The sequence below is a fragment of the Spodoptera frugiperda genome, chromosome 14 (assembly GCF_023101765.2).
Source record: "Spodoptera frugiperda isolate SF20-4 chromosome 14, AGI-APGP_CSIRO_Sfru_2.0, whole genome shotgun sequence".
NCBI classification, from domain to species: domain Eukaryota; kingdom Metazoa; phylum Arthropoda; class Insecta; order Lepidoptera; family Noctuidae; genus Spodoptera; species Spodoptera frugiperda.
Window position 1 is genome coordinate 80,089 of NC_064225.1, and position 18,977 is coordinate 99,065.

An 18,977-nucleotide genomic window follows, 5' to 3' on the forward strand; every position below is an offset into this window, starting at 1 on the left:
CATAGACGGTATCAGGGTTACCGCGCACATTACTACAGAAATGACTCCAAAATTGAGGAACTGATTTATGTGGAAATGAATCAATGTGTTTAGAGATAAATTAAACTTTAATATCACATATATAATTAAGCTAAATACAGAACCAGCATTAGGTACTATAAGGTGTACCCCAAGGAACTATATTTGGCCCTACGCATTTGACTGCATAAAAAATACTATTGTAACATAGTATCTGAAAAGTATGATGAAGTATTTTTATAACTGAATTTGTCACAGCTAAAGCCTTACAGGTAAGTAGTAGACAACAGCTCTGTACAGTTTGAGTATATATTTGCCGTCGCGGCTCTAATGAAGTCGATCACTCAATGAAAGGCTCTTGTAGGCCAAGCAGTCAGCAGTCGCCAGACGCCGCAGCTAGTTGGTGGCTGAGAAAAACTCGCTTTTCCGACGGCACATGTACTCCCTGGCTGATATTGAACTATTAATATATCTCTGGACAGGTTCCAGTTGGTATTAACTACTTTCGACATAAAACATGGGAAGATAACCTTTTTTAATTTATTGTGGGATAATCGCCGGCCACAATATCGCATGTTGGTAAGTGATTTCGTGACCAATAAAGTGGTGTTTTTTAAACTAGTTTAGTTTCTAAAATTAACTATAACTAAGTTGATTTAGACTTGGTAGGTACCTACTGAGTATACTGACGATTGTCAAGGCTACGCGACCGCATCCTACGTCACGCGTCTGTCACAGGTATCTATAGTAGGATGACTAGGAAGTATCTACCTAGTTGCCAAAGATGACCCATTTTAAGTGATCACTGCTGACCTCTTCTCACACGGAGAAGCTTTAAGCATTAATCACAACGCTTGCTCAATGTAGGTTGGCGATTTCAAACTTATAATTAGAAATTATAAGCCTAGGTTTCCTCACAATGTTTTCCTTCATCATTAGTCAGTGGTGTCTAAATAATCTTAGCATATAACTTAAAAAAAGTTACATTGGTGCTTTGCCGTTGATAGGTTTCGAACCCGCAAGCTCGTGCATGAGAAGCGGGCGACTTAAACCTCTGGGCTGCCATGACATTTGTCTGCGTGCTATACTGTAATAAACCGTAATAAAAGAATTTATGCAAGGATAGTAGCATAGTAATGGCATCCCCTTTAAAATGCTTCGGATTTTTTTAGACAAAGCAACTGATGATACTATACTTACTACATAGATGCCTCATACAAATGTTTAATTGTCTTAAGTCTCAGGTCGGGAATACCCGGCCACAATTTTCCTCAAGCGTACATTCATAGTGTCCGCACGAACTACGGAAACTTATTGAATCGTCTTAGATGACAATATATAAGTTTATTGTTCAATGATAAATTAGAAAGGTGTTTACAAGCCATTTTAATTTAAAAACTGCCCGACTACACACAACTAAGCAGGTATTCATCTTTGTATTTTACTCGAAAACTTCAAATTGCTCCATATCTAATCTACTTGTAAAGGTTTATTTATTTTACTCATAACATCTATAGCAAAAATTCACACGATTTTATTGAAATGTGAGCTTATTATAATAAAGTTAATTATTATAAAGTTCCGCTACTTGTCAATAGATGGCGCTACTAGTCTTTTGTATTGCGTTACAGAACTTTCCTGGTGCGAGTGAGACTTGTTCACTCTCTTTAAAGCTACGCCTACACAAAGGATTTTTATAAGTAAGTATACCTATAGGTCGTAGTAAGTATATAGGTATATAGACGCCACGGGTGTAGTAGATGTGGGCAAAAAAAACTCACAAAACCAGTGTCTGTCACACATCATAAGTACATTCGTCTGTAAAACAAGGAAAACTGTAGACAATAATAATCGCAATAATTCCAAGTACCGTGTGTCGAGTAAATAAATAGGCCGCGCCTTGTGTCGCGGGCTGCAGTGGAGTGCTGGCTGTATCAGGATGCTGACTGCACTAGTGCTGGTGTGCGGCGCGCTGGCCGCCGCCGGGAGACACCACCATCATGTCGACCCAGACCATCAACAGGCAACAGGTGAATGAACGGGTTCTTACAAACTGTTGGCTGGTTCAGTTGCTATTGAACCTGATATTTTTCTTTACTTATTTATGTTTAAGTTCTGACAGTAAGTGCTAGTAAGTGGTGGTTAAATAGTTTTACTGAATACGCACCTCTATCAAAGCTCAATCACCAAATATTGAAGGGAGTTCCAATGATAGACTTGGAAATCAAATTATAAAGTGTGATTTGAAACTAGAGTACCTAAAGATAACATTAAGATTTAAGAATGGATATTTACCATGTTTATTTATGTCTATAAGGGTAGGTAGGTAGGTTCCGATCTATCGCTAAGTTTCCGATATTTCGGCACTGTTGCAAGCGCAACATAGAACATAGACATAAATAAACATGGTAAATATCCCGTCTTAAGTTCTAATGTTAGTGTTAGTGACCATGTCTGTTTAAATACTTATATAGAGTAAAGGTGTTTTCGGATTGTGTATTCCAATTAAATTTTGTTATTGTATTTTGTCCAGTAGAGTCTCCACCGGCGGCTCCAGTAGTCCGCAGTGTGTCCGGCCAGTTCCGCGGGTCGTGGATGACGTCACGGCGCGGGCGGCAGTTCGAGGCGTACCGCGGCATACGGTACGCGCAGCCGCCTGTGGGGGAGCTGCGCTTCCAGGTAAATTAAATGGGGCTTCTAATGAAGAAAGCTGTTAGAACAGATCTGTTTAGAATACTTTAAATATGAGGGTCTCAGCACACATATGGGATCGGAAAGGGATCGTCACCGTATCGCCTCGAGCCGTTCAGAATGGTTTGTATTAAACTCCCTACTGCAACGCACACTAATCGGAATAATAACGTAATCGCCTCGCCTCGGAACAGGCTCCGAACTTGAATTCCCGCGCTTACGGCTCATCGTCCCCACGCTTACGTTTCTCCGTCCCCGCGCTTACGTCTCTCCGTACCGACTAACTATCGTGTTAGTCTAGTCGGTGTCGCCTAGCCGTAGCCGAGTTGACGTACAGGCGCTGCTGATACGCTTTCGTTACGTGCATACGGTAGGTTGACGCCTGGTTGACAGCGAGGCGAAAGGCGTTACGGTTACGATCCCTTTCCGATCCCATATGTGTGCTGAGACCTTTAAAGTACATATGTACAAGTACTTTCCTTTCTCCTGGTTTCAGTTTGATTCCTAATTATATTCAACTGTACCTAGGTATATCAATTATGCTCTATTGCTAGTTTCCCTCGAGGAAGCAGGGCTTTTGTTAATACTCTCTCTCTCTTGCTCCCACCAGCCCCCGCAGCTGATAGAGAAGTACACGGGCGAGGTGGACGGCTCGCAGGACGGGCCGGCGTGCCCGCAGCCCACCGTCAACGACTACCCCGTGCACGAGGACTGTCTCCGGCTCAATGTCTACACGCCTGACCATCAATCGTGAGTTACTTCTTTTAATGCAACAGTTCGAACATTGCACGATCAGTTTTCGTCAGAAGTAGCAGTAAGTCTGGAGTTGTGGACAGTGAATTTCAATTTTGTTTCTTTATGAGATAGAACGGCAGACAACGGGCTCCGGCTCAAAGTAGGAGAAAGAAAGGGGTGGTTTTTTAGTCAGTAAGTGAGTAAAAGTAAAAGACAACCTATCACCCGATGGTGAGCAATCGACGCGCACATTGGCACCTTCAATACTAGAGGAGTTATAACTTGCCATTACATTGTATAAGTTGGGAATGGTACTCATAGTGATACTTTCTTTACGTGTTGCAGTAAGAAGCCCCTGCCGGTGGTGGTGTTCATGCACGCGGGCGGGTTCTACTCGGTGTCGGGGCGCAGCGACGTGGCCGGCCCGCAGCACCTGCTGGACCGCCACCTCGTGCTCGTCACCATCAACTACAGGCTCGGCTCGCTCGGTCAGTCACTCTCATCATGCCACACTACAACATGAGGGATCTGCAGCTCATCCAGAAGAAATAATTTTGTTTAGTGACGACATTCATTCCCTTGCCTTTTTTTGAGGGTGAAAATGATCCAATCCAGGGAGTGTCAGACTCTTACTGACTAAAAACCACCCCGTTCCCACTCCTACTTTTCGAGCCGGAGCCCCGGTAAACCCGCTACGGAGTCCGCAGCTCCGGCATTCCCTTGCCTAGAACAAATATTGTTTTAAGAAATATTTATACACAGGATGGTGATATAATCCAATCAATCAATCAATGGCTAACTACAATTAAGTAAACAGCAATTAATAAAGTAATTAGTCTCCATTATAGAACAATGTAGACATTGTTCTGCATCGTTTTCCTCGTCCGTCGTATCGACATAATTTAATAATCTGAAGTTGTATGCGTCGTATGACAGTAATTGTATAATTGATTGTACACTCTCCTTTACACGTGACTCGTGACTTGTAAAAGGTACTTTGATAGATAATAGACGAAAATAGTGGCCACATTGGAGAATGATCACCTGGTGTAGTCAGAAGATCATTTTATTCTGTTCCCGAACTGAGGAATCTAGAGGAAATGTAACTGCTTTATATACAACTTTTATATAGGACATGCTTACCAACGAAGCGAGCCTTCTATAATGGGATAAGCCCGCCTCTCATACCGCTGCAACTCCTGTAAAAGTGAGAAAAGCTTTGTTGTAACCGATAGTAGGATAAAGAATATGCTCTCGTTGTTCCAGGCTTCTTAAGCACAGGAGATAAGTACGCGCCCGGTAACAATGGCTTCAAGGACCAGGTGGCAGCTCTCCGCTGGGTGCAGAGGAACATCGCCGCCTTCGGAGGAGACCCCAACCTGGTCACCATCTCGGGGTACAGCGCCGGATCCTTCAGTGTCATGCTGCACATGATCTCGCCCATGTCCAAAGGTAAGCAGATGAATCTGATGGTAAGCATTCATTAAGATGACCTGGGGCCTTAGTCTGCTATTACAATTGTGTCAGAATGGTCGATCACTGAGCAGTGCGAGAGGGACGGAGCTATGTAGGTTGTATAGCTCCGTCCCTCTCGCACATTCTAAGGCCCTTGATGTAAAAGCTGCAGGTCTTATAGAAGTTTGTTCTTCCAGGTTTGTTCCACCGCGCCATTTCTATGAGCGGCTCCCCGATCTCCCAAATAGTGATCCCTCGCCACCAGCGCCACCTGGCGGAGAGACAAGCGAAGCTGCTGCAGTGCCCCACCGACTCCTCGAAGGCTATCATCGACTGCCTCAAGACTAAAACATCCAAGCAACTGGGAGACTCTTTGGATAAGATGTTTGTAAGTGGTGACACAATAACTTGATACTTCACTTTTATACCATCCCAATCTAAATATATTTTGTAGCAAAGGATTTTCTTCGGCATTAAGGTCTGTCTGTCTTGCTAGGACTTCGGCTACGATCCAGTGTTGCTGTGGGTGCCGATCCACGAGCAGGACTTCGGGCAGGAGATGTTCCTGCCGCGGCAGCCGCTGGCGGCGGTGTGCGCGGGGGAGCTGCAGCCCGTGCCCTACATCGTCAGCCAGACACAGGACGAGTTCTTCTGGAAGGCACTCGGTCGGTTAGCTAGAACTATCATACTGGTCATATAGGTCACACAACTTCACCTTTTAAATTAAAGTAAATTTTCTCAATTTATGGATGCATTTACTAACATAATTTAATACACAGTCATTAAATTAATTATTATGTTATCGGCCTACTCATGTATTGTTTTGACGAGGAACTCGACTAGTTTCAAACCATGCTAGAGGCATGAGCAGCATTCAGCGACACACGACGCGGCGATTATCGCGCTGCTATTCGCACAGTACAGTAGTATGTCTCACGAAAGTTACAATAAAATCACACAGTCATTAATCACACTCATCTTAAATCAGTAGGTATAACAGAAATAGTCAATTACAGATGTCCTTCGCAACCCACAAGCGTTTGAGAACTGGCGCGCGGACTGGCCCGGCCTGGCCAAGATAGCGCTGTACCTGACTGGCGCGGGAGACAACTCCAGCGTCACCAGCGCCGCCGACCGGCTGAAGCAGGCGTACCTCGGCGGCAAGGACATTGCCAACGACACCGCCACTGGCGACGGCTTCGGGAAACTTTACTCCGACGCTATCATTGGGTTCGGAGCTCACAGGTGAGTGGACGAGGGACGAAGAATGTGATGCTAAATATAACTGTCATGTTTCCACTTGCAATGTATAAATTTAGTGCTCTGTATAAACACGAAATAATGAAATGTTGACTTGGATTGTGCCAACTGCCAAGCTGAACATCAAAGAAAACTGTCTATATCTAATATCTGTATCATTTCTCCTGTGGTGATTGTTTTGATCCATATTGTTTGAATAATACTAAGTACAAATATTGAGTTAAATCCTCCTTAAGGGCAATTTCTTCGTGATGTTCATCGTAGAAGACAGGTCATCAATATGTATGCGCAATGTTTCCACCAGGCTGGTGAACCTGGCGGCGCGGCAGTCCGCGCGGCCGGTGTACTACTACGAGTTCGGGCACGTGGGCAACAGCAGCCACTACGTCGACCCCGACACCAAGCGGCCCATCGGTAACTACGCATTACTACACTTACATTCATTACACTCAACTAGTTTCTAGCCACGCTCGGAGCTTATAATGCTGCCAATTGTGTGATACTGGTCGCGCTCGCGATATATTGTAAATTGTGATTATGTAAACTCTGTAGAGTCTAGATTCTACAGAATTTACGCTTATTCTAAGATCGTGAGTCCAATAGAATAGAATTGAATGAATAGAATAAGTACAGTTATACCAACATTTCCTATACTTCTTGCATCGTTATCACTGATACGGGTCCATTCAAATTCGGATTTTTCTTTATGAAATTACGCTTTCAGCAGAGAGATGATAACATATAGGTTGTCAATGGAAAAATCCCTTTTTGTTAGTCTTCTTCTTATTCCCAAAATAATATATCTTTTCTTGCATTGTCTCCTTGTCTTTTATCAAACCTATTTCAATCACAAATCCCATTTTCTTCATATACACTTAGCAAGCTTCTCACCATGTTTCTGTTACATAGCCGCGGCGCACCACGACGACCTGCTGTACCTGTTCAACGTGAGCTACAGCTTCCCCTCCATCCCCCCCTCCGACAGCAACGACTCCAGGATGGTGGACAAGATGACGGCGATATTCTACAACTTCGCTCGACATGGGTTTGTTCTTATTTGGATCAAATAGAGTTTAAGGCATCGTTCATACCAAACGTATGGTTGGCCGTTGAATGTACGCGTGACGTCATTACTTTGTGCGTTGTCAACAGTGAGCATACTCACAGTCGGCGGCGGATAATACGTCTGGTGTGAACGATGCCTAAGTTAATATTTAAGCTAAGAGTACGACAATTTTATAGTGACTGCACGGTTGGCGCGGTGGCTGGGCAACTGGCTGCTGTACAACGGGTAGCGGGTTCGATTCCCGCACGGAGCAACTCTTTGTGTGATCCACAAATTGTTGTTTCGGGTCTGGGTATCATGTGCATGTGAAATTGTATGTTTGTAAACGCACCCACGACACAGGAGAAAATCCTAATGTGGGGCAACGTTTTTTTAAAAAGAAAAAGAAAAAGAATAGACCTTGTGTTCAAAATAACTAACTCAAATATTCTCGCCCGCAGGGACCCGAACAACAGGGGCGACACTCCGGAGCTAGCAGACATGTCATGGCCGCAGTTCAAACCAGATGAGAGGAAATACCTCCGCGTCGACACTCCCTTCTCAGTGCAGAGCAACCTCTTCGAGGAGAGGTTCAAGGTGTGGGAGGAACTGTTCCCTCTTGATTACCACACTTGTAAATAGAGCTTACCAACAGTGGCTCCAACGTTGGTCCCAATATTGGACCCAAGGATGAAAGTGTGGGGCGGGCAGTATTCTCTATACGTGTCTTTGAAGATTGAACATGTATTTAGTAACTAATATAGAAAATAAATATGTACAAAATAAAAACTTTAACAAAAACTAAGAAATCTTTTTGATTTATTTAACCAACTGTAATGACTCAATGAAGTTTTTATACAAAAACTAGCGGACCCGACAGACGTTGTCCTGTCTACACGTCTTTAATTTGAAAATTTTAAACTTTTTTTAATAAGCTAAAACATTCTGGACCTTTTTGATGAAAATTGTTATTCAAATGTTATGACAATATCTAACGTCATTAATATTTGACACTGCGATAGTAGCGCCGTCTGTCGGATCCAATGTAAAACATTCCAAAATCAACAACTACTAATAAATTAAAAATTAATTAAAAAAACATTGTCCAGCGGACAAAATTGTGAATCTAAACCATTCTCAGATCCTCTTGAACACACAAAAAGTTTCATCAAAATCCGTCTAGTCGTTTAAGAGGAGTTCAGTGACATACACACGTACAGAAGAATTATATATATAAAGATAAATGTATTTCGATTAAACGTTTTTTGTTCTCCTCTAACAATATCTTCTGATTTATTTCGAATATTTCGTTGCGGGATCCAAGACAGTTATTCATGTCTCTGGGACGCGCCGGACTTCAGTGTTCCGGTGTTTTCATGGTTGTATCTACTGTAGATCTTGGTTAAGATATTTTGCTTTGGAGGAAGGTTTAAAAATTGATAAGACAACTAGTGCGTTTGTTTATTTTTTAGTAAGTATTTAAAACCACTACAACTTGGTATAAGTGTGGAGTCGATCTGATAATGGTGCCGAGAGACAGTAGAGGGAACTCCTCGAAGATTTTCAGTAAGGACCTTGTGTTTGGGCTTTAAAGACTCGTATTGAAGAGAACTTTACACTTAGACAGGGTGTGATTGTCATTAGGGGTCTGATAATGAAGTAGTATGATAGCTAAAGGAACTCCTCAACGGTTTGCACTTAGACAATTGGTATTAAAACCGACTTCTAGAAAACAAAAAAATATAATAATAATAATAATAAGTCCGCAAGGCAGCTTGTGGCGAGCTGTTGGGCAGTGGCGACCCCACGGACCTGACTCCCGGGAGAGGCCCTACTTTTTAACTCCGGTTAGTACTCGTGACTATCCGGAGTGGCCTCTCCTACCTCACTCTTGCCTTAATCGGCTGGTTTGAGTGGAGATTCGCAAGAGTGGAGTTGCCTTCAGCTCCACTTGGGGGAAGGACGTATCCCAGTAAGATGCTGGTAGGGGTCTTGACCGTACTTCCGGGATTGCTCTGATAGCCGTGGGATGCCCCCCCTTCCTCAAGCAGCTCAACGGATGTTGCTTCCCTTGTCGCTACATGCTAGCGGCCGTTTCCGGGGGCCCACTATTGAGTTTGCGAGTCACCCCCTGCCTGTTTATCCGTATTTTTCAATATTGGTCAGGGGCAGGGGCCATAGTCCCCATAGTTAACCGGTTAACTATTCCACAGCCACCCACACCCATATCCCTATCATTTCCTTTTACCATATCTCGCAATAGTCCTGCATCAACCGGGGATTGTCCTTTGGTGTACTTCCATAGTGCATACAGGGATAATCGCCGGCTGATGTCCCATTACATTTAGATCAAAATTGTTCAACGGGCCTCTGCGAGTTGGCTTCGGCCCCTCGTACGCCTTCCAAAGGTCCGGGACCCTGTGGTCCCGAGATTATGTAAAGAACAGACATAATAATAATATAAACTTTATTGTACACCTTTTACAATTCAGACAATAAATATAAATAGCGCTAAGTGGATGGTAGGGTACAAAGGCGGCCTTATCGCTTACAGCGATCTCTTCCAGGCAACCTTTGGGTGGACGGAGATGGTGAATGTTAGTGGAGGTGGTTCTGGGTGTACTTACAACTTAAATATATGAATATACAATTACATACATACACAAATACATAGGTACATATACATACATTCATACATACATACATACATACAAACATACATACATACATACATACATACATACATACAAACATATATACACAAGAAATAATAATTATGTTACAAATGACAAGAAGATGTGACAGCAGAAAGAAAACGACTGCGACTGAAGGAAATAATGACGCTGTGTTACAGCTTTGAAAGATAGTGATCCTTCACGAGCACCTTGAAAGTAGCGAGCGACTGTGCCTGCCTCACCAAAAGCGGTAGCGCATTCCACAGCCGCACGGCTCGAACCGTAAAAGATTGGTCAAAGGCTCTGCTTTCATGTTGAGGCATCTCAAGCTTGAGTCTCTCCGATGACCGTACTGGTCTAGAATGTGTGTCATGACAGAACCTGAAACGTTCCTTGAGGTAATGGGGGTAGCAGGATTGAACAATATATTGTATAGAAGAGATAAGATATGAGTATTCCGGCGAAGGCGAATCGGCAGCCACTTGAGTTTCGTGCGATATTCGGAAATGTGGTCATATTTGCGTAATCCAAATATGAACCTTATACTAAAATTTTGGAGTCGCTCAAGTTTATCTAACTGCGCTTCGGTAAGATCCGGATAGCTGACATCGGCATAATCGAGAATGGGAAGGAGAAGTGATTGAGCTAGCGCAATTTTAGTAGCAGTTGGAAGAAAGTTACGAAGTCTGCACATAGACTTCGCAGATGCAAACATTCTTCGACTGACTTGTCCTAGTTGAGGTCCCCAGGAGAAGTCTTGGTCCAAAACAATACCCAAGTCCTTTACAGTATCACTGTATGGTATTGTAGTACCGTCAAAAACTATGGGTGGCATCTGTGTCCACGCGATCTTGCATCGTAAACGAGGGCTACCGACAACAATGACCTGGGTCTTCGTGGGATTCACCTTTAGGCCGTAGGCCGTACTCCATTCAGATATACGAGCCAAGTCAGTGTTGACCATCTTGACTGCTTCGGAAAAATCATCAGGAGGTGCTTGTGAGTAAATTTGCAGGTCGTCGGCATACAGGTGGTAGGAAGAGAGAAGTTCATTAGAGATAGAATTTATAAAAATTGCGAAGAGTAAAGGAGAAAGAACGCCCCCTGTGGTACGCCAGCAGTCGTATCAGACCAGGAAGAGTATGAACCCTCAATGGCAACACGCTGCCGGCGGCCACACAGGTAACTACGAAAGAAATCAATCACAGTTGGAGATATGTTGAGAGAGCTCAGTATTCCAAGCAGTATGTCGAAATCGACGGTATTGAAGGCGTTGCTGAAATCTAGCAAGGTGAGGAGAGTTAAATTACCGTTTTCAATACCGGATCGTATGTCATCGGTGATGTGGACTAGAGCCTAACAATGATTAATTAAATATTTTAATTAATCATTGTTAGGTTAGAAGTCGGGCGAAGCCGTTGGCAGAAGCTAGTATTATAATAATAGGGTGCCTTAGGTATACGTTACAGTAGTAAGTAGCTCAACAGTTATAACTTAGTAGTTTTTCTATTTCTATATGTATTTTTTTTGCAAACTAGGTACAAGTAGTTGCGCGTCATTAGCGATTTACTGTGTATAGGTCTGTAGGTGTATTAGGTGTTGGGTTCTGATTATGTCCAATTGTCCATCTTAATATGATGAGTTTCAATTATTACTATGGAGTACTTAGTATGTAGTGGTTTCCCCGCGAGTCATCTCACTCGAGTGTGTCACCAGCAGCGGCCGCAGGACCGCGGTCGGGGTTTCCTTATATCTAGTAGGTACATAGCTGTATGTTGTACCTTTTCCTTAAAGTAATTTTTACATCTCAAGAAGCTAGTATCACTAGCATCAGATCCAAGTACTGTCAAGAGGAAAATCTACGCCGAAGCGGCATTAAATGCGTCGGCTCTACCGGAGTGATTCCACGGCGTCACAAATAATCGTTATTGCCGATTACCGGAGGCCTATCCCAGTCCCCAAATCTCTAATAAGCCGGCAATGAACTTGCAACTTCTTAAGTGTTGGAGTTGTTCATGAGCGGCTCCGATTGCTTACCAATACTTACTTAGGTGATTTTTTTAATATTTAATGGGACGGGGTTTGGTCACATCTTGGCTGGTAAGTAATTAACGATGATATGGCCAACGATGGAGTACGCCTACCTATGAGCAACCGGTTTACCATAACCTATTAAAAAATAATAAAAAAGCCATTTTCGTCGGGACCGAAGCCGCTAATAGAAGCTATAGGTATAGTCTAGTACTAAACTTGCAGAATTTTCCGCCTACACCACTGCTGAGTACTTCGTGTGTTGTATAAAAGCAAATGTTTTCCTGCTGGCGGCACAGTCGCGCCCTCTGTGTCCAACGTGCGAGACACACAATGTTGTACGCGCTGCTGTGTGTGTTGTGTGTGTGCACGGTGCACGCACACCAACACAAACATGAGACAGGTTAGTGAGTTTTATTGAAACAACTTGAAACAATTCGTTTCTCTTTTCAAGTAACTTGTTTACATATAATGGTATACTAGGTTATATGGAATGTGTCCTTATGGCGGCAACAGAAATACATCAGATGATTCTGTAATCCATGGACACTTGGACAGCGATCCGAATGTCCATGGATCCAAGAGGAGTTGCAAGTGTGCGTTACCGGCCGCGGCCTTTAGGAGATTGTGGGGGGAACACTTTCATTTGTTTTGTTTCCAAAACAAGCAACGTTTTTACACTTCACATCATTACAGAGTCAGTGGAAGGGAAGTCAGCTGCGCCGCTGGCACACAGCGTGTCGGGCACGTTCCGCGGCTCCTGGATGGAGACGCGCCGCGGGAGACGCTTCCAGGCATACCGCGGGATACGGTACGCGGACCCACCCGTCGGGGCGTTGAGGTTCCAGGTAACATCCGCATATATAAGTATATAGCGTGTAATCTAGTCCTGGATGGAGACGCGCCGCGGGAGACGCTTCCAGGCATACCGCGGGATACGGTACGCGGACCCACCCGTCGGGGCGTTGAGGTTCCAGGTAACATCCGCATATATAAGTATATAGCGTGTAATCTAGTCCTGGATGGAGACGCGCCGCGGGAGACGCTTCCAGGCATACCGCGGGATACGGTACGCGGACCCACCCGTCGGGGCGCTGAGGTTCCAGGTAACATCCGCATATATAAGTATATAGCGTGTAATCTAGTCCTGGATGGAGACGCGCCGCGGGAGACGCTTCCAGGCATACCGCGGGATACGGTACGCGGACCCACCCGTCGGGGCGTTGAGGTTCCAGGTAACATCCGCATATATAAGTATATAGCGTGTAATCTAGTCCTGGATGGAGACGCGCCGCGGGAGACGCTTCCAGGCATACCGCGGGATACGGTACGCGGACCCACCCGTCGGGGCGTTGAGGTTCCAGGTAACATCCGCATATATAAGTATATAGCGTGTAATCTAGTCCTGGATGGAGACGCGCCGCGGGAGACGCTTCCAGGCATACCGCGGGATACGGTACGCGGACCCACCCGTCGGGGCGTTGAGGTTCCAGGTAACATCCGCATATATAAGTATATAGCGTGTAATCTAGTCCTGGATGGAGACGCGCCGCGGGAGACGCTTCCAGGCATACCGCGGGATACGGTACGCGGACCCACCCGTCGGGGCGTTGAGGTTCCAGGTAACATCCGCATATATAAGTATATAGCGTGTAATCTAGTCCACGACATAACACATCATCACAAATCTGCAGCCTATAAGAGTCCATTGCTAGAGTATAGGCCCCTCTACCGGTCTCTAGTGGTTAATATTTCTTTTGCCTCTCTCTTCTCCATGTAACCATGCAGTTTAAGTAATTCGTTCCCTGTGTCTGCAGCCCCCGAAGCTGAAGCTGCAGTACGAAGGAGTAGTGGACGCGAGCGAGGAGGGCCCCGCCTGCCCTCTGCCGGCGCCTCCTACTTACTACGTCGACGAGGACTGCCTCACTGTCAACGTCTACACGCCGACACACAACAGGTAGTAACCATTTCTTTCTGCTGATCTCAACATATACACAATAGCATACCACGGAGCTCAATCTTGACTATTTGCATTCAACTACTGCAAGTCACTTTTAGGTCGTAACTACACCTAGCTGGGGACCACTCGACGCCTACAGGAACGTGCGCTTTATTCCAGTCGAAACCGTTATCGATTTTACAGCAAGTGATCGATTTACTATTTCAACTTATCTATGAACTATTTGTAATCATTATTTTCTATTTTGTCGCAGCACCAAAAAGCTCCCCGTAATCTTCTTCATCCACCCCGGCGGGTTCTACGCGATGACAGGCCGCAGTGACCTGGCCGGCCCTCACTACTTGCTGGACAGAGATGTTGTTCTCGTCACCATCAACTACAGGCTTGGATCCTTAGGTAGTCACCGAACTCCTGAAGTAATTGACTTTATTTTATATTGTTGATCATGGATTTTACTAAGCTTACTTTGCCTAGGCTTCATGAGTACGGGAGATGCGCTCGCTCCCGGTAACAACGGCATGAAGGACCAGGTCGCCGCCCTCAAGTGGGTGCAGAGGAACATCGCAGCGTTCGGCGGCGACCCGAACCTCGTCACCATCACAGGCTGCAGCGCCGGCTCTATCAGCGTCATCCTGCATATGATCTCGCCCATGGCTAAAGGTAATCAGTACTGTCTTGCGATAGAAGTACTTGAAGAAATCTGCTACCAGAACTAGATGTGGGGTGGATTATCCGGGTAGTGGTTCTTTGTACATTAAGGCAATGCTTCTAGGTCTCTTCCACCGCGGCATAGCAATGAGCGCATCTCCTGTAGGCAAGGGAGTGGAAGCTATAACTCATCAGCGCCACCTCGCAGTACGCCAGGCACAGATCCTCAACTGCCCGACTGACAACTCGTCCGCCATCGTCGACTGTCTTATGGCCAAGCCTTGGAGGGAGCTCGGAGATTCACTGCCTAAATTCTGGGTACGTTTAATATTAAAATAGCTTTTGAAAAATATGGCAGAATACTGAGAATGGCCAGAAATAAAGTATTGTGTTGTTGCAGGAGTTTGGTGAAGGTGACCCAGTGGGTCTCTGGGGTCCGGTGGTAGAGCCAGATTTCGGGCAGGAGCGGTACCTCCCTATCAATCCATTAGATGCTATTAAACAAGGCAAAATGCACACCGTGCCACTCATCGTGAGTCAGACTACTGACGAATTTTTCTGGAAGGCGTTCCGTAAGTAACCATAGTTTTAGCAAATATTTTTAGGTATCAACACCTTTGTTAGTAGATTTAAATAATGTATACTATTGCCTTAACTTGCTTGCTTCTAGCGGTCTTACAAAACGAAACGCTTCTGAAGGCAATGAATGAGGAGTGGGAGCGAGTCGCCCCGATCTCGTTCATGCTGCCGCAGGAGAACCGTGCCGCGGCGGTGCAGAAACTTAGAGAGGTGTACCTCAAGGGGAACAAGTTGGCCAATGATAAACCAAGTGAGAAAGCACTCGGACAACTTTATGGAGACTCCGTCATTGGGTTTGGAGTACACAGGTAAGGCCATAATTTACCTTTTGGTACCAAATCCAATTTAGACACGGGAACGCTACTTGATCAAAACAGAGTTTATCATTATTCCCTACTTAACACAGTGTTGATGTATCCCCAGGCTGGCCAACCTAATGTGTCGTCACTCCAAGCATCCAGTGTGGTACTCGGAATTCGCGTACGTTGGGAACAACTCCCATTATGAGGACTCTCACGGAAAACCACAAGGTAAGTTCTCTTCTGACTGACAATATATTTTGGGGGATTTTCTTTTTTGCTAATAAGCAGATTATTAGAAAAGGCTAATCTTAAAAAAGTGGGTAAATAAAGCAATTTGTTTACCAAACATACATGTGTTAGATAAATTCTTTCACTGTACAGGTGCGGCCCACCACGACGACCTGCTGTACCTGTTCACGCTGAGCTACCGGTTCCCCGTCATCTCGCCGGACAGCCAGCACTCGCACGTCGTCGACGAGATGACTGCGCTCTGGTACAACTTCGCCAGATACGGGTAAGACACCACATAAACAATCATCATAGGTATGACTTTTGTAAAGATAGAAAACCACCAACGTTTCCTCCCGCTCTAGATGACGGTGACATTTTGGTGGGCCTTTGTAGATCTTGATTTATCGGAGATTCGGAGTTGCAGTGTTTGAGATTAGGTGGTGGGCCATTGTTATTCCCTGGCTGACGAGCAGTCGTCACCTAATGGCAATCGCACATAGACACCTTGAACACCTTAGGTATTACAAGTACATTGCCGGCCTTTTGAGGAGTTTGAGATTGGAGGATTTAACTTGTTACTAAGAATACTTATCTATACATATAATAAAATCGTAGAAAAGTGCTGTCTGTACATTGAAAATAAAAATAAAAAAAATAGCAGGGGTTATTGTTATGTCGATGTCGAACCCAAAAATGTAATTAACTTTTTTTTTGTCTGTTTGTCTGTTTGTCTGTTTGTCTGTTTGTCTGTTTGTCTGTTTGTCTGTTTGTCTGTTTGTCTGTTTGTCTGTTCGTCTGTGCGCGCTAATCTCAGAAACGGCTGATCCGAGTTGGATGCGGTTTTCACGAATATATTGTGGGATGCTTAAATTTACATTTAGTGTTTGTTTCATTTCAATCGGTTCATAAATAAAAAAGTTATGTCAAATTAAAGAATCACGTCGAACATTCTATGCTTATACCATTAATCTCCGCAACTATTTGACGGATTTGGTTGAAATTTGGTACAGATATAGTTTAGAACCTTAGAAAGGACATAGATATATTTTTATTTCAAAAATCAAAAAATAAAATAAAAATAAAATAAAAATAAAAATAAAAATAAAAATAAAAATAAAATAAAAATAAAATAAAAATAAAATAAAAATAAAATAAAAATAAAATAAAAATAAAAATAAAAATAAAAATAAAAATAAAAATAAAATAAAAATAAAATAAAAATAAAATAAAAATAAAATAAAAATAAAATAAAAATAAAAATAAAATAAAAATAAAATAAAAATAAAATAAAAATAAAATAAAAATAAAATAAAAATAAAATAAAAATAAAATAAAAATAAAATAAAAATAAAATAAAAGTAAAATAAAAATAAAAATAAAAATAAAAATAAAAATAAAAATAAAAATAAAAATAAAAATAAAAATAAAAATAAAAATAAAAATAAAAATAAAAATAAAAATAAAAATAAAAATAAAAATAAAAATAAAAATAAAAATAAAAATAAAAATAAAAATAAAATAAAAATAAAAATAAAAATAAAAATAAAAATAAAAATAAAAATAAAATAAAAATAAAAATAAAATAAAATAAAAATAAAATAAAAATAAAATAAAAATAAAATAAAAATAAAATAAAAATAAAATAAAAATAAAATAAAAATAAAATAAAATAAAAATAAAATAAAAATAAAATAAAAATAAAATAAAAATAAAATAAAAATAAAATAAAAATAAAATAAAAAATAAATTTATTCCGGACATACAGCGCCATCTATTGTTCAATTTCGTACTTATAGTGCGGAATTGAACAATGTCGGGCTGTTCCTATACTCCGTAGATAGATGGCGTTGATCGCGCAATGGTGTAATTACAATTGTTCAGTTCATGTTATTGTTTTAATTTATTGGAAATTTGTTTTTACAAAATAGTAAAAAGCAATGAAAAATATAACATAATACAACTTTTAGTACAAAGAAAACGCTCTAACGGAGTATAGATAATTCTATGTCGATCGTTACACGACTTCGGTTCATGTTATTGTTTTAATTCATCGAAAAAAAGTTAACAAATAGTAAAAAGGTATAAAAAAAATTATATCAATATAATTAAACTTTTAGTACAAAGAAAATGCCCGAACGGAGTATAAATAAATAATCCAAGTTGTCTTTATCCTCGATAGATGGCGTTGGGATCGAAATAGATTGCGCTATGGTTTTGTTACAATTTTATTATTTGGTTGGGTATCGGCCGAGCGCTTCGGTACTATTGTAGAAAATGTGTATTATCAGTCGTATGATTATTTGTCTGTAGTGGTCCTGCTGTTTCGTATATTCTAAATTGGTTTCGTTGAATTTGTCAATTAATAAGTTTATTTGTTGGGTTTTCCTGGTTTTCTGGTTTAACTTTTTAACGTAGGTTTAGTTTGATATCGATTATTAGTAGTTACTGTAGTTAGTTTTTTTAATAAAATTGTAAGTCTAATTTATAAATTAATTAGATTAGATTTAAGTCGTTTCTTTTAAATTATTTAGTTTAAGCTTGGTTATTATAGCATAAAGGATAGGTTCTAATATAATTTCTTTTTTAATTGTTATAAATTCGTAATTCGTAGCTTTCTTTAGTTTTAAGTTAGTTTAAGTCCGTTTTTAAACTATTTTTTCAATGCCCTAAGTGAGTATACATCTATTAAAATCAAACGCAGAGCTCATTATGTTGATTTTTGAAGAGTTCCCTGGAATATCTTCCACATCTCATTTTTGAAGAGATCCCGCGAGATCGGGAACTCATCATCATCAGCCTATAGCTATGGGAACTATGTGGTTAAAACCAAAAATTTGCCGGAAGTCACTATTCCACGCGAACGAAGTCGCGGGCAAAAGCTAGTGCTTAAATATTTTTGATTAAAGTTGTAAAATAATTGTTTGGTTCCCACAGAGACCCGAACCCGCGCGGCGACACGCCGGAGCTGGGCGGGCTGCGGTGGCCCGCCATGACAGCGGCGGACAGGAGGTACCTGCACCGCGGGCCGCAGCTCCAGGTGCGGCAGAACTTGTTCGAGGACCGGTTCAAGGTGTGGGACGACTTGTACCCCATACAGTACTGAGGACTGTAGCTGAACTAGCTGAGACTTGCGTGTTTTTATACAGTGTGCTAAGCACGAAAACTATCGAGAAAGTATTCGTATCGCAATCGACAGAATTTTCTATGAGATTTGAACAGCGCCCCTACCGTGCGTAAAAGGAACTAAGTGTCGCAAGCACGAATGTTTTTGATAACTATCGTATAGTAATCGTATCGTATTGGTATCGAAACCTAGAACATTTTGACACAAATTGGAAGCACGAACG

The 18,977-nt window shown here is 42.2% G+C and overlaps 1 protein-coding gene across 1 annotated transcript; it reads left to right on the top strand.

The window, feature by feature from the left end:
* The first annotated feature begins 1,898 nt into the window (after positions 1-1,898).
* Positions 1,899-18,776, top strand: LOC118279115 (uncharacterized). The gene is made up of 22 exons (XM_050698221.1): positions 1,899-2,048; positions 2,552-2,697; positions 3,320-3,459; positions 3,790-3,932; positions 4,711-4,896; positions 5,097-5,287; positions 5,396-5,564; positions 5,916-6,144; positions 6,464-6,573; positions 7,069-7,204; positions 7,666-7,843; positions 10,962-11,061; positions 12,607-12,758; positions 13,728-13,867; positions 14,124-14,266; positions 14,345-14,530; positions 14,643-14,836; positions 14,919-15,090; positions 15,189-15,405; positions 15,521-15,627; positions 15,781-15,913; positions 18,565-18,776. The coding sequence occupies exons 1-22, from the start codon at positions 1,958-1,960 to the stop codon at positions 18,731-18,733; spliced, it is 3,432 nt and encodes a 1,143-aa protein (XP_050554178.1). The 5' UTR covers positions 1,899-1,957; the 3' UTR covers positions 18,734-18,776.
* Positions 18,777-18,977: the final 201 nt, after the last annotated feature.